Below are 16,223 nucleotides of genomic sequence, written 5' to 3' on the forward strand. Positions count from 1 at the left end.
GCTATCATTATTGATCCTGCCGCAGACGTCAAACCCCAGCGCCTATGTAACTGCCTCTCTGATTGAAACAGCATGCTGGAGCCTGTTTCATCCGTGTCCAAAACCGCTGAATTATTAAACACAACTCTGAAGCAAAGGTCCCTTGCTTTGCCTAATGTCGTAACACAAATCTACTGTAAAGCCTCCGGGGAATAAACAGGCCTTTCTTCATTAGTGAGATTGGAGGAGGAAAAGGAAAGAGGCAAAAATTAGGAGGAGAGGACTTAAGAGAATAAGGGGATTTTAATCATATGTCTTAATCACTCATGGTGGTGTGAAGAGTTACTGATTAAATTGCAAGAAAAAGGACTTTCAGAGATGCTTCTTATATTCATAATGTCAAAATGGGAGCTGAAGTGGGCTGTTTAGATACTCCTGGATATTGTGGAAATAGAAACTCTCCAGAGCCAGTGACCTATTCACAACTGTTCGTAATGTTTCTTCAAACACATGAAAAGAACAAATTTTTTTGCAGAATCTTTTTAACCCACGCATCTCTATAATGGTAATACTATTACCTTTTTTATTTTTTCTATTTATTATAACACAAGACGTTTCATTCTCACTTCTCTTTATTCGGAAGATTCCAAACTGGGGAAATTAGAGAAAATTCAATTCCTCTAACTGAATTAGAGGCCAGTATCAGCAGCCACACATAGTATGTCGTGTCCACGGCTGATATAACTATGTGTTTGCATGTGGTAAACAGGCCTATGGAAATACATATAGCAGAAGTAAATTACAATTTATTATTCAAGAAGTTAGGAAATGAACAAAACAATGCAAAAGGAATATCTTTTTGAATTTTTTTAAAAGGCCTGTTTTCTTTAGAAAATGGTTTGTTAGAAATTATTTATGCCCTGATCACCTGGCCAACTACCAATAGCAACACAGATGCACAAATCACACTAAAACTCTGTATTAACACACTTAGGAAAGTTAATTCTCACAAGCTGTAAGGCAAACATTTTTTTTCTGTAACTACTTTATATGCTGCGTAGCATCCATCTTGGATTTTGAGATCATCAGCCATGAGAAATCTGACTTTCCAACTTTTTTTCATCTTGAGTCTTTGGATTAATAACTTGTAAGTAGAAATGCAACAACATCTTCGTTTGTATCAAAGGGTAAGACTTGAATTTAACCAGCCTTAGATCTGTGTTGACTACAGAAAAGACAAATATGAAAGCCGTCAGTACTACCTCTCCATTTGCAAAAAATAAATAAATAAAAATAATAATATTGAATTGAAATTAAAACAAATTGATCCCAGTCTGAGCTGTCAGAATCAACTATCTCTCACGATTACAGTAATTACATTACTTGTTCCGGACAAAGACAAATAACATATCTCCTAACAAAGACGATGAAGCAAACAGAACTGAAAGTAACATCTGTCTGCTGCTCACTAAGTGCCAAACCTGAAACAGCTGATGTGTAAACAGGTTTTTGCAGAGCATTGGTTTTCAAAATTGGGTTTGCAATCCCACTGTGGTTTGTGTGTGAGGTCAATGTAATATTATCCTTCGAAGTGAAATGAGATAAAACGTGATTACGGCATGTTTAGGCTGTAAATGTCAGATTTTAAACAAAGCTTAAGCTTGTCGCACCGTCATTTTACCTTTGTTTAATGCTTGTTGTTAAACGACCCTCTGCCTCTGTTATTTTGTAGCTTGGAAACCAGAATTTTAGGAAACGCTAGAGTAGAGTGATTTAGGGTCATTTAATGGGGCGCTTCAGTGCCTTTAACCTCCTCAAATTGTTCCTGTTTCTCTGATCCTTTTGGATTTTAACATGACCCATCAACTTTCCTTCTGACCTTTCCTCTCTTCTTCTCCTGCTGTTTTCACTTGTTCTGACGCTTCTTGCTCAGACATTTCTGTGTCAGACATGTTGGTGACACACATGGTAGCGTGTTTGTGGGTGTAGGTGTGTGCTGAGTTGAGTGACTTCACCGTTTCAAAAACAGAATCTCTCATATGGTTAGAACTGCATAAACACCCCGGTGCTGTTTGTATTTCCTCGTGTTTTATCCGATACTCTCTACATGGAAGCTGCACAGTTGGCAGTCAGGAGGGAGGATGAAGACAACTTTGTTGTCATGGTTACAGTAATAAGGACTGCTTCGAGACAGCCACAGCGGTGCACGTTCCAGTGACCCATCCAGCCCTTTTGCTCTGTAACGTCACATAACTTCCTACTACTTGGTTCCCAACAGGCGAAACTCATAATTACTGCAGTTACCGCAGGGCTTTGTTACACTAACGTAAACACACTGTTTTTCATTTTACTGGAAGAAATTATACTGTTTTTCCTTTTTTTTTTTTGTTATTATTTTTTGTTGAGGGACCTTTTCATTTTTCTCTTTCTGTATTTATTTGGGAACATTTTTTGGGGGCCATTTCTCTTTTAGTGAGATTGAGAGAGCAGCAAATTCCCACTTGGGGAAGCTGCACGTTGCATTTACAAAAAAAAAAAATATATATTTTGGGCTTGAGCTCAAGGACCACTGCCAGGTTTTGTGCTCTGGTGAGCAAATGTTTAGCTTTACTCGATCTGTGTCCCTGCTGTAATGTGATTTCTTCCCAGCCTGTGATCTTGAATGTGATGTGACATGAAATGAGAAGTTGCTGCTCATATTGCTGAGCATGCACTCCGCTGACCAATGGGAGAGCGCCGTGAAGGTGTTAAAAGCATATATTCTTTACACAAGCCTTTTCTGTCATTCAGTCCAGATTCATCCCACAGTTTGAATATGTTTAACGGGCAGGACTCTTCTCTGAACAGCTCAGTCCAGTCTGAGTGGGTGTTTTGCCTTCACTCTGCCCTGACATTAGTCGACTCTTAAGATGAATTATTCTGCTCCCCATGGACAAAACCCAGAAAACAAATACCATTTTGAATAGTTTTCTGAGCCTCTAACATCAACCTTTGCTCGGGGCACGTTGGGTGGCCAGCGCATGTGACCTTCTCATAGTGTGGCCCCATAACCCCCATCCATCCCTATTAGAGGGCACTCATCAGGGACAGCAGCCAGAGTGACACACTCCCAGCTGGGTTTCCCAAGAGAAAATAATGTGGAGGGCAGGGAACGATCCCAACGGTGCGCTGAGGTTTGTGTGTGTGTTTGTTCTCTGCAGATAGGACTCTGTGACTCTGAGATATGCACAGGCTCATTAATTAGAGGCTCTCATTATCCCCCCTCAGGCTCCAGACACTTAATCAACACCAAGCTCCCGCTAAGACACAACCATACATGCACTCACACACACAAATAGTCGTCCATCTCGCATATTCCACAGCAGACTAAATTCTGACACAACATCATCCACCAAAACAGCTTTGTTAAAAGAGGTGAATGAATGAATGCTGATGAGGGTTATTTGTTTTCAGTGATGTACAGAAACAGAGTGGTGGGTGTCATTGCTGTTTAACACTTTTATTGTTACAGTGTTGTTAAGCGCTTCAAAACAGATTCATCCAGCTGCCATGTCTTTTTATGGATGCAATCTATCAAATATTCTAAATTACATTCCTGTGTTATAAATATTTCACCTGACAAAAAAGTTTAAAGCATAATAATTTATTACTTGTGGCCTTCTGTGATGATTTTTTTTCGTTCTGTTTTTGCCACACCTGTTAAAGACCAAATATGACGTTTTACTGTCCTGTTGGCAGCTCCACCCACATTTCACAGCTGCATGCACACAGACTTGGCAGGTGTTTTACTCCCTTCCTAATGCAACCCCATAAAAAATTTAAATATAGTGTAGCCAAGACATACTATAAAAACGCCCATGTGCCTAATTTAATAGTTCACACACCAGACATGCCATAATATGCATTAATACAATAAATCAATAAAGCAGGAGCTAACATCAACGGTCTACCTCAGCTCCAAGTTGATCAGCTCCAAGGAAAATGATTGGTGCTCCTGGATTGGCTGCTTTGCAAACATCTGTCAGTATCGTGTCAAGTTCCAATCCTGTTTGAATATTTTAAACATGCTGTAAAATAACAAATGTACAAATAGTCCAATTTTTGCTGCACTCCACAGAAAAATCCACAAAAACCAAACTGCAAATACGTGGAGGCCTATCCAGTGGCTCTCATTATCTGCTTAATACCTGATTGCTACAGTATTTCTCCTGACTCCCTAATCTTTACTAAACAAAACGACATTTAAATCTTCATAGAATGTCAAGCCTTTAACTCTGCTTTGGAGCATATGCAGGCATTTTACTGTGTGAATGTATCTATCCAGTTTTAAGCGAAGACACCGGTGTAGATGTTTCTGCTGTGAAATTTATTGCCTTGAAACTCCAGTGCTTGTAATTAAAAGGCCATTGTTTGTTCTAACTGAGGACAGATAACACACAAAGACACCCCAGTGTCATGACTTCGAAAGCGAGGGCCTGTGTAGTAATTAATTATACCTCCAACATTCACGAGAGCAACTAGAGTGAGCTACTCTTCAGTCAGGTTTTTAAAAGCAGTGAGTATTTTTTTTTTCTTCCCCCCATGAACATCCTCTGGTGTTGGACACAGTTTTCCTTGACGTTTATCCTTTTGGTCAGCTGTGTTGTACTGAATTTATGCAGGCTCCCAAACAAGGACAAGCTCTGCAGGTGGAAGAAGCATTAGGTGGTGATGGGCCTTACACGGCTCCAGCTTTTGTAATATTCCAGCTGCTCGACGTACAGCAAAGCCGGCTTCAAAGAGCAGCTCACTCATCAGGCTCCGATCAGAACCTTCAGAGAAGACATTTTTGAGGGCGTGATTGGCACGAACAAGAAAAGGAAGCACAAACTCTCGCACGGCTCCAACTTGTGGAAAATGAAAGAGGCAGTTTTTTGTTTCCCTCTGAAGGCTGGAGTCTGATTTCCTGTGCGGCTGTGATTGGGAAAGCAGAGGCACGCACAGGGAGCCCGCTGCTCTATGGAGATGCCAGATGACAGGCTTCACTACGAAGAGAGGCTGTTGCTTAACGGCGCGCTGAAGTGGCCCATGATTGATCCTCTAAACGTCTTCTACGAAGCAACTTCTTGTGTAAACCTATTTTAGATGTTAGCAGTGTGTGGTTAAAAGAAAATTGTAGTGAGAGCCTTAAATTTTTTTTTGCATTAATTTTTAGATGAAAAAAATATCATTTTAAGAGAATAAAAAGCTGTGAAGCTACTGTAGCATTAATCCTGCCCTCTCCCCCTGTGCGCTTTAAGTGCTGTGTCAGCTGTGTGTGCATAGGTGTTGTCAAACATTTGTTCCTGTTCATCCATGTGGATCACCAAGTGGACACTCTGTGCACAGCAGGAGTTTGTCCATAAGGCCATATGGCATCCTGCCCCCTCCTTCCACTCATTTTTTGTCATCCGCCTGACCCCAGGACACACTGTGGGACGACGCTGACCCCCGAGAGAGTCAAGCTTATTGACCAGCCCACAGCTCCATAGAGTCCATTACCTAAACCAATTTAAATCACAAGCCCATTGTTGAAGCTTTTTTATCGACCATTTCCCTAATTCACTTTCATATCTAGTATAAGCTCTTACGGACAGAAATGTTCTGTTTCTTGAAAATATCTGGAACTTTCCCACCTTTTGTCATATTATCACTGCAAAGATGAAATTATGATTTTTTTTGTGATAGACTAACACAAAATAACCCATACATGTTTTCTTTCTTTTTTTAGAAAAATAAATCTGCAAAGTGTAGCAGGGGTATGTATTCAGGCCTTCCAAAGCTTTGAAAATCATCTAGCAGTGTAATTGAGACTGCAGGTATTTTGGATTACACATCAACCAGTTTCGGACATCTAGAGATTGAACATTTTTCCACTTCTTCTTCACAGTATATCTCAAGCGCTATCAGATCATGTAGGGAGTGTCTGTGAACGTCAGTTTGCATCATGATGCAGATATCATCAAGCTTTACATTGGATGTTGTGCTTAGGGATATGTGCAGCCAATGCTAGTTTTAAACCGGACGTAGCGCTTTGCAACAATTCTTCTGCATGTTTCTACATCTGTACTCCATGAACTTGACCCTTTCTCTTGCATGTTTACAATGCGGTCCTGCTGCAGCACACCTTACATGATGGAATGCTGCCTATGACTTTTCCTTAAACAATAATTTTCCTTTTCCCGCTTTTTCATAGATACCAGATTTGCAAAGTTAGAGCTGAAGAGTTGTTCTCTCAGCAGATCCTCACTGTGGATCTTTGCAGCTTTTCCAGAATTCCCACGCACTTTCAGGTTTTGTCTTTTATTTATCTTCTCCCCGCCAGGGCTGTCAGTGTCGCTGGACGACCATGGAATGGATGGCGTACAGCTGTTCTTGTTCTTCACAACTTTCTCTCAGACCTGTGCGTTCCCTGATGCTTTGCTCACAATATTCTCTAGTGAGGCCATCACAGAACCATTGTGAAGGTGCCTTCTACCAATTTATGTCAGTGATTCATAAATTCTCCCTGACATTTTATGAATCAGGTTCTGAAGGCTTGAGGTACACTTAATTTGATTTAGGGATGCTAGCATAAAGTTTAATTTAATACATTATGCATGCCTTTAAAAAGTGATCTTGAGGGTAGAGTGTATATTATTACTTGTAAAAATAAAAATTGAAAACCCTTTCTCACTCTGTATTTCACTTTACAGTTATGCATCACTTTATTTTCATTACCCTTGAAAATATCAAAAGAAAATATGTTTAAGTTTGTGGTTGCAATGTGTCAAAGTGACGGGTTATGAATACCTTTCAGGGCGCTGTATGCTACGCAGTTATTTATTTCCAGTAACTGAGGTTACGACCACTTGACGTAAAAACTAATGAAAACTATTTTCACTCTGTAACTGTGGTATCGATCTTGGCCAACAGGCTCTTTCCAGATCAACCTTGTGCTCTGTTTTCAATTCTGTTCAGCCCGCAAAAAAAAAAAAAAGTTTCTTTTTAAGCGTGTCAGAGCTTTTCTCTCTCCAGCCAAACAATGTCAAATAAAAAATCCCTGGCAACGTTTTGCATCTGATGGCAGTGTACGGTAAAATATTGCACTGTAAACTGAGTGTGACAGCAGCCCTCAGCAGAAAGACACGGAAAAAAAAAACTGCATGTTTTTTTGAGGTGGGTTTTTATACGTGCCATCAGCATCCAAGGTTTTCCTGCTTGTGCTTTTTGTGCTTGAATTCAATCAGTTTTCACAAAAAGTAACCAAGGACAGTATCTTCCATTGACAGAGATGATGGCAGTATTGCAGTGCAGCATGGGAGTGCAGCACTGTGCATATATTTTAAGTTGCTCAAACTGGAAATGGACATTGCAGCACATAGAGCAAATATCATTTTTATATTTGTCTGCTTGTTTTGTTTTTTTTGACTGTGATAGTTCAACTCATGAACCTCCACATGAAACAGAAACTCAAAGCTACTAGCAACAGCAGCAATACTCCATCATGTTTACTTTTATAGAAGGAAGATACTATAATTGACTTATGAAGGCAAAATAAATGAAGTACTTGTAATAAGGTGGACTGTAGAAAAAACAGCAGGCTACTAAAAAGGATCCTCTTCAGAAATATTATTTCTAATATAAAATTATGGTTGAAGCAGAATGAATGTTCAACCATTACTAGGGATTTTTCAGTTGGCTATAGAGGTAAAAAAGAGTAGCTTACATACACCAATCATTGACCTGAACGCCACATTTTGAGGGTTATTTTTATTTATTTATAATAAATATAAATATATAACAAACATCTTAACTTGAAATTCTTATTTTAAGGATCACTTGAAAATCTTAAGTAGTGCAGAACTTTGGATTGTTATAAATGACTCAGCTGCACCTTTAGGTTTCTTTCTTGGTCAGAACTGTACAAGTTTATCCTAATTTTCAATAATAATACATTTTACATACAAGTGTCTTTCACAGCACTCAACATCACTTTGCAAAGAAAGTTCAACTCACTTTGCTGCATGTAGGGTTTGAGTATTTTCCAGATTAAATTACCTTCATCCTTGGTGGTGACATTTCAGACAAAAAAATTGCTATCGGCTAAAATCAAAATCGGCAGGTCAGGCTTGTTAAAGATCGGCCAGAAAACTGCAATCGGTGCAGCCCTACACACATATTCATGACGTTCTTTGATTAAATTAATTTCTCCTCAGTGTTAGTCCAATAGCTAAAAATTTCATTTATACCAGGTGAGTTTTTCTCCCCTGAGGATGTGGACCGGTACCGGGTTGATTCTGAGCCTTCAAATGATTCCAACGTAAGTTTCACATAAGTTGATATGTTTACATCAACTTAGAAGCTGATGTAAAAATATTGTTTGTTTTAGCCATGGTCAGCAGCAAACAACATATCACCAACTACAGCTTAGAACATCACAGCGTTTTGAAACCAAGAAACCTCAGAAATATACGGAGCCAAGCAGGAGAATCGACTAATTTCAAGTTAAAACTCAGCTTCACACAAAGACCCTAGCATAAATGTTTGGCTGTTGAACTGAACCGTCACTATAAAGATTATTTTATCTTAAAAAAAGCAGCTTCACAGATCTTTTTTTTATAAACATTACATTACGAAGACAAATTGAAACAAATTTTATCTTAGCTTTTTTCTATCCTTCCTCTTTTCTTTCTCCCTGAAGAATAAGTCCTTTTTTGAGACATTGTTTTGCTGACTTATCTTCTACCAGAGCTTTGACATGTTTGGATGACCTACTGCGGCCACAAGGGGGCCCCAGGAGCAATTTATTTTTCTTTTAGTCCATAAGATAAAAATTTCTACATACATAATCAGATATTTGTTATTGTAAAAACAAATCACTTCATGATGAAATAGTGTGTTTTTGTTATTATAATGACATTGAAATCGTTACTAAAAAAATGAATAAAAAATCAGCTCCACTGAGGGGGCCCCATGAGTGGCCCTGGGGCCCTAAGCAGCTGCTTAGTTTTCGTATGTCTTGGGCCGGCCCTGAATTCACAGCCAGTCTCCAGCCTGGGCGGCTCCATCAGCACATTGCGTAAACGTAAGGCGCACTTTTTGGCAACTTAGGATGCCGTCGGCGCTATGACCCTGCTTCCTTCCATCTCCACTGCTCGGCTTCTCTGCTCAAAGTCTATAAACTGCAAGGCTGGAGGAGCGCAGGAGAGGAAGTCACCAAATAGCTGTAGTTCCAATTTGTTACTATTACAGGAATCAGGGTTTACTTCCAGTACAGCCTCACAGAAATTCCAGGGATTTTTTTCTTCTTCTTCTTCTCGTGTGTGAGGCTGTACAATCTCCTTCCCGTGAATCTCACCGCCTGTCTCCACTGGGCTCAGTTTGAATTCTTCCTCCTCTTCTACTTCCAAAAGAGTGCATCTACAGCCGGCGGGGGAACGGAATTTGATCACTGTGATGAATATTTTTCCATTTTACGCACGCGTGTCGTTTTCCTTGGATCGGGCAGGAAGATTCCACTTTGTGCGAGCGGCGTAGGACTGACTTTGCAGCCTCGTTTTAAGGAACAGTCTCGTTTTGAAAAGTTGAAGAATAATCTCTCTCTACACGCCGTCTGGAACGGTGCGAGGAGCGCCGAACCCGAGCGCGGCTGAGGAGGGGAGTGGGTTTAACGCGCCGCTCCACTTTGGATTTACGCGTAGGAACCTTTCACCTAAATATTACCAGTCTACTCTAACCGGGTCTGTGATTTACATTTCCTCAAGTGTGGATGTAAACCGAGGTGCGATTTGCGTTGACTGTGCTGTCGCCCAAGCTGAAATAAAAGAAGGAGGAAAAAAAGAAAGAAAACTGCCGCAAAGCTGAGACTCGATCGCACACCAGCATGCACCACTTCTTGGGAAAAATTTGCTGCAAAATTGAGGGAAGTAGAGCGGCAGCATGACTTGCGCTCTGGGTTTCTTTGAGTCTACATTCCGTTCCCACACAGCCTAATATCTTAATGCTGTTCCATTTTGGTTTACAAATATGATGAAATGGCAGCCCCGGAAGAAGGTGAGTGATGCTGTTTCTACTTCTGGTCGTAGATAATCTTCCTCAGGTTAATCACAAGTTGGAAAGACAGATCAGAGCAGAAACCAGAGCTCTGCTGTTCTAAACTCCTCCTTGCTGTATGGAAAGCAGTTCATAGAATAAGTTTCAGTGTAACATTTTTGTAAGCTAATTAGTGTGAATTAATGTTGCCACAGGAGTGAAATGCTTTTTCCCTTCACCTAATTTGATGCGTAAAATTCATTGCCCATAACATGTGGTTTGAAATTGATGATCCTGTATTACTGAATGTGTTCGCCTTTTACACTCTGACCTGTACATCAATGTTTTGTCTGTCCGGCACTTCTGTTTATCACCAGAGAGCCAGTCTAATCTGTGCTAATCAAGCCATCAGTGATTAATGCGTTTGGAAGGGAGCTTGTGGCACTGCTGGCATACAGCCTACACTGTGCAAACCAATGTCCATATTGAAGAATAACTTTAGCAACGAATGCAAATAAGGCAAAAAAGTCCCACCTTTTTCACACCTAAAAGTTGTACAATGAGCTGACACCCGCTCTTTATTTTTTTTCCTAGATAGCTTATTATTAATGCCTTGGCCTCACTGTTACCTATGGTTCCCCTTTCAAGTCTTCTTGTTTTTGCTGCCTTCTGTTTTTTGATTTTTTAAATTTCTTTTAAAGCCCAAGTGTATTACAGCATGGAAAATATCTGAAAATCATCTGGGGTCTGTAAAAGGAGAGAGAGAGAGAAATAGTAGCACAAAAATGATTATGTTCTGCCTTTCTACCACTAGGGGGCACCTGCCTGACAAGGATTAGTCCTCAGCTTAATAGGGAGGAAGCACTAAACTGGTCACAAGAGAAGAAAAAAAATACATGCATGAGTAACTCCTTTTGTTCATTTGTCAGCCCGTTTATGTATTATTGTAACTCCTCTTGTTACCAAGCTCTGTGTTAAGCACCAAGTATAAACACTGGCAGTTTTTCTTTTCTCTTTTACTGCTTAACATTAGCATGATGGTGATGGTCTGACTTTTTTAAATCGTGGGACAGAAAAAATAGACCACTATTAACTTCTTACAGAAACAGAACAGTGACTTCAACTACAGTACGCCGCTGTTTCCTGAAATAATCTCTTTACATTGCATGTTCCACATCAACCGTTATTAACGCACATAATCTGATGCTAAGAGATGAGATAAAAGTCAGCTATTAGAAACCAAGCTTTTCCATGCCACATTATCAACAGAGAAAGTATAAGTGTGAGCATGTCTTAATAATTTCTCCAGCTGTGCTCTTCCAGAGTCATCCATGAGACCCCCCTTTGAGGGCTAAATGCCTTTCCTCGCTGCAGGAGCTGGTTTTCTTTTAAGCCTCGCTGCAGTGTGCTCAACGTGAAAATATCTTGAAAGTAACAGTGTTTTATCCACAGAGCATTTCTGATCAACTTTACTAAAAGAGCTTATCAGAATGTGCACAGGACTGTCCCTGCCTAGACAGTCCTGTCCCTGTCTAGGCTGGGACAGTCCTGTGAAAATGGATCACAGCTTTTTTTCATTTCGGTTTTTGCTTATTTGTTGCATGTAAACGTTTCGCATCAAACACATTTAACGCCAAACAAATATACCCAGTGCAAGTATAAAAAAAAGCTGATTCATATGAGGATTTCAATTAAGAATTTAATTTATTATGTGAGAAACACAACCCAAACCAACTTAGCCCCTATGGTTAGAGTTTAGTCAAGTTAAAGGGTTTTCAGGCGAGAGTGAACTATTGTAGGTCATTGTTGTAGGTCACGTTTCAGCTTCTCAGTCAGATTTAATTCTGGACTTTGACTGGACCACTACAAAAGCTTTTTTTATTTTGAGTCGTTGAGAGGTCAGATCTACTAATTTGCTTCAGATCATCCTCTTGCTGCTTAACTCAAAGGTTCCTCAGCTTAATTCAACAAACTGCTGGCTGGATATTTTCCTTAGGTAAAGTGAGCTGATTGTTGCAATTTATCCAGAGCTTGAAGCCCCGTTACTCTAGATCGTCACTCTACCATCACTGTGTTTGAATTAGTGATGTTCTTTTTTGTGAAACTCTTCGTTGGCTAGTTTGCATCTAAATGCAACAGGATAAATTCCTTCCAAAAGTTAAACTTTAGTCTTGTCAGTTCACAAATTGTTTTCTCCAAAGTATTTAGAGTTATTAAGATTTCTTTGGCAAATGCTGGTAAATGTATAAGCCCAAATGCAAAAACATGGCCATGCACCATTCAATATTTGAAATAGTTTGCCATGCGAATTGTGTTTGCATGCATTTTTGTGTACATCTGACCTTGACACAGCTATGAACAAGTCTTGATATCTTGTTCATAGCCATGGACGCTGAATAGAAAAATTTTCCTCTACTGAATTAAAAAGAAAAATACCAATTGTGCTCAAAATCCAAATAAACCATTATTTTAAAGCCCTGGGCTCCAGATACAAAATGCACAAAATAACAATTCACAAAAGAGCTTTGATTTTTTTTTTCCCCATTGTTACTTCTTCTTTATTAGCTTTTTAATAAGTCTCCACACTGCACTTGTAGACTGGTCTGAATCGATAGGAGGTGTTGGAGAATCATATTGATTCAGCCTGAGTGTCCAGTCCACCTCCTCATAATGGATTACACAAATGAGTCAAAATTCCAATTGTTGAACGTCAAACAGATGAGAGCAATTCTCCTAATGCTGCTGGCAGAAGCCTTGTCTTTTCTGGAAGTAGAACAAGAATTAAAGTGTATGATTTACCGACTTTTCAATAAATTCTAAGCAGCTGAGATTACCAAGAAAGGCAGTTTCTTGGGGTAAAACTGTAGAAGAGAGGCTGTGTGCTACTGCCATAGACTGAGGTTAGGGAGAGATTATGCTCAGTGTTTCTGTTTTTGAGCTATGTACAACTGACTTGAACTGTTCTGTTTAAGAGGTGTGCATTGCTTTGCAAAAGCATTCAAGTCTCCTGCACATTGTGTCACATTACAGCTACAAATGTCCATGAATTTCACTGGAACTTAAGATGAACCAGCAAAAAGTAATATGTAATTGTTAATGGGAACAAAAAGGACATATAGTTTTAAACATTTTTTTACTAATCAATATCTGCAAGTGTGTCCTGCATTTTTATCTACTCCTCTATTCTACTCCTACCTCAATGTCTTGTTGAACCATTTCTTTTTACTATTACAAGTCCAGATTTTTGATTATTTTTTCAATAGCTGTTCACATCTACAGACTGAGACCTTTAATCATCTTTCCTTGCAAATGTAATGCAAACTTTGTCAAATTGGATTTAGGTCTGTGCATTGACTAGGACATTCTAAGACTTAAATATACTTTCACCCAAACCAAAAACTAAAGTCAGTCTTCAAGGACTGGTGAAATGGAAATTATTGGAAGGGGTTACCGTCCTTTTTCAAAGAATTGTATATGTTATTAGGACACATATGTCCGCATTTCGTTGCAATAGAAAATACCTCGTCTGTATACCCAAAACTCTCCTGACTAAAGTTTAATTTCTGCCTTTGTGTGTTTTCATTTTGTCACTGGAAATCATTTCAAGCTGCTTTTTCTCTGGTGTTCGAAATCTTAAGATTGAGGTTTTCTGTGTTTTCAAATCCTTACCTCAATGCTATGATGAGGCAAATTGCTAAAAAGCCATTTAAGTATGAAGCGATCTCATGTTACAAATTGTCTTCACTTTGGGGTTCCATGCAAGCCACTCAAAAGAAAGTTTTCTTTTTTTGTGGTCATGCCAGATGTTTTGTGGGCTGCACACAGTTGACATAGCATCTTCTCACCTGAGAGAAACAGGGTGGATAACTCGGGTTTCTCTAACCAGACTTTCTGGGAATGTTTCACCATCAGTGGTTGCATACTTATATCTCTGAGAGCGGTCATTGGTATATTACCTTAGGATTTTTTATTTTAATGCTGCTTCTCTTTCATTTTTTTTTCATTTTTTTTACTATGAAGGGGGGGTTATCACTACCTCCGGTGCTCCAGCAGCCCCTGTGACGTCTTATTGCTAGCAGCAGCACAACAGGTTTTGGCGTGCATTTACAACAGGAAGAGAGAGCTGACTGTGAAGTGCGTTGCTGGAGGAAACACATCTGAGGAAAGGAGAATGCTGGCAAAGCTGTCCCCTGAGGGAGGGAGGCAGGACAAACCACTGGGAAGCTAAGAGAGTTCTGTCTAAAGAGTGAGATGTGTCGGGTTACAAATTAATGGGGGCTAGATTGTAAGATTGCAGGAAATGGGGAGTTAGTTAGTTGGATGTTGCAGAGAAGAAATTGGATTTCTGTAAAGCTGGAGAGACTGATAGAATTTGAGATGGTTGGACTTCTAGTAAGGGAAAATGGAGAAGTGTTTGAGGCTCAGGGAATAAGATGGTGCAGGTGATAGAGATTTGGATTTCAGGAGTGAGAGACCCTAGAGGGATGCAGTCGGGATAATTAATGATGGGGAGTGATAGCACCTGCTGTTCCTGATGCTGCACAGTATTTACGGCCTAGCGTGCCAAGTGGAACGGGATGCGGACGCGTAGCCGGCCCCCTGGGCCACTCTCCGGGCGTGAAAAGTTAGGGTGGTGGGAGGGTGGAGGATTGGGTCAGGTAAAGAGGGCAGTGAGGTGGGGTTGGGTTGGTAGCTTGGGGAACATTAACTCAGCAATTCAGCGAAAAAATTATGTGCTGTACTGTTAATCCCACACCATTGGCTGCCTTTGGGAAAGCTGGACAGGGATGTAGGACAAAAAGAACTTCCCGTAAAGCTAGGCTTCCCTCTCTCTCTGTAATGTAGTAGCATGCAGAATTCACATTCAGTCATATGCCCACCAAAACACTCGTTGGAGCCCGCTGCCAAAATACAGCAGGAGACTGTAGTGACTAGGCCATTCTATGCTCATTTATCCTTATTTTTGGTGTTGGCACTGTACAGTTTGAAATGGATTTTTGGAAAGAAGATAAATACAAAAATTGATTTATGTGCATAGTCATTTCTTTGTAATGTTTTCCACCAGGCCTATATGCGCAGATTTTTTATATGCTACATATTTCCTTTTCCTCTGAGTGCTTTTCTTTCAGCAAATGAACCCGAGCTGGAGTTGATTGAGGTCACTGTTCCAGAGGTATGGTCAGCTTCTCCTGAGGCTTGGGAGGTGCCCGGCCTTAGGTGTTTCTGGATTGAGTATAGCAAACTTGACATGACGGACCACATGAATTGGAACACATTTCCTTGTTCCATGAGGTGGAAAAGTCGTCTTTAAGATTTAAGCACTGTTCTTTTTTCTGGTTAAGCTTCTGTATCATGTACTCAGTCTTCCATACAGCAAGGAGAATCAGTGTCTCAGACTGAAGATGGATATAGCATGTTTGGAATGAGGATTGCCAGCAGCAATAAAGCCACATCTCTTCTGCACATGGTCTGAGAAACATGCATACTTTTCCTTGTTTCACAACATTTATCAGCTTACAGCTGCCAAAACCGCAGTTCTTACATTCCTGTGTAACTCCACACTGGACTGTTTCCAGTGGCCTAGACATTGTATCAGCTCTGGCCCAGCAGCTGTTTCTCCAGCCAAGGCCAGAGTGTTTTGTGACAGACGCTCATTTCCAGTGTGCTCTGAAGACGGACTCTGATCCAGCCTGGGTGGAGTCGTGAAGAGCACCACTAATTCCCCCGCCTTATTCTGATGCTTCCAAATCCCACTAATGCCATCTATTCTTTTGTCAGAGATGGGATTCAAAAGCCCTTCTTTGAAGGATCAATTTTCCAGAAGTGTGTCGATAGATAGCGGTTGCCAGGACTGACTGTTCCTTTCCATGAATTGATGCTCAGATGGGACACCCAAGTGGTCAGCGTCTTGTCCCGGAGGAAATTATTTATTGTTATCAAACAAACATTAATGCACAGCTACATTAAGTGTGGCATCTTCTTACATTAAGATTATGTTGTTCTTTTTTGCTTTCTTGCAATAAATATATAGAAAAGCACATTACCAAGGTTTAAATATGGAGCAATGAAAATCAAGTCCTGTCATGTCTTAGAAGTACATGTGTCACTTTCCACTTCTTTCTGCATAGGTTGGGATCAAGAGTTTGGAATATATAGTTTTCTGATGCGACAGGATCAGGTTAGCGTAATTTTCATGCCTGACCATCCAATAG

At 40.1% G+C, this 16,223-nt stretch overlaps 1 protein-coding gene across 2 annotated transcripts in view; it reads left to right on the plus strand.

The window, feature by feature from the left end:
* LOC129372920 (tetratricopeptide repeat protein 28-like) overlaps positions 1-16,223 on the plus strand; it is a 217,939-nt gene that overhangs the window by 59,067 nt on the left and 142,649 nt on the right. Inside the window, exon 1 of one of the 2 annotated variants that reach the window (XM_055050521.1) lies at positions 9,153-10,032. The exons of the other annotated variant lie outside the window; for it this stretch is intronic. Within the exon in view, the coding sequence (XP_054906496.1) occupies positions 10,006-10,032 (27 nt within the window). The 5' untranslated portion in view covers positions 9,153-10,005. Of the gene's footprint in view, positions 1-9,152; positions 10,033-16,223 lie in introns of those variants that run through there. 2 annotated transcript variants of the gene reach the window in all.

The sequence above is a fragment of the Poeciliopsis prolifica genome, unplaced genomic scaffold (genome assembly GCF_027474105.1).
Source record: "Poeciliopsis prolifica strain line A6 unplaced genomic scaffold, Auburn_PproV2 SCAFFOLD031, whole genome shotgun sequence".
Lineage (NCBI taxonomy): Eukaryota > Metazoa > Chordata > Actinopteri > Cyprinodontiformes > Poeciliidae > Poeciliopsis > Poeciliopsis prolifica.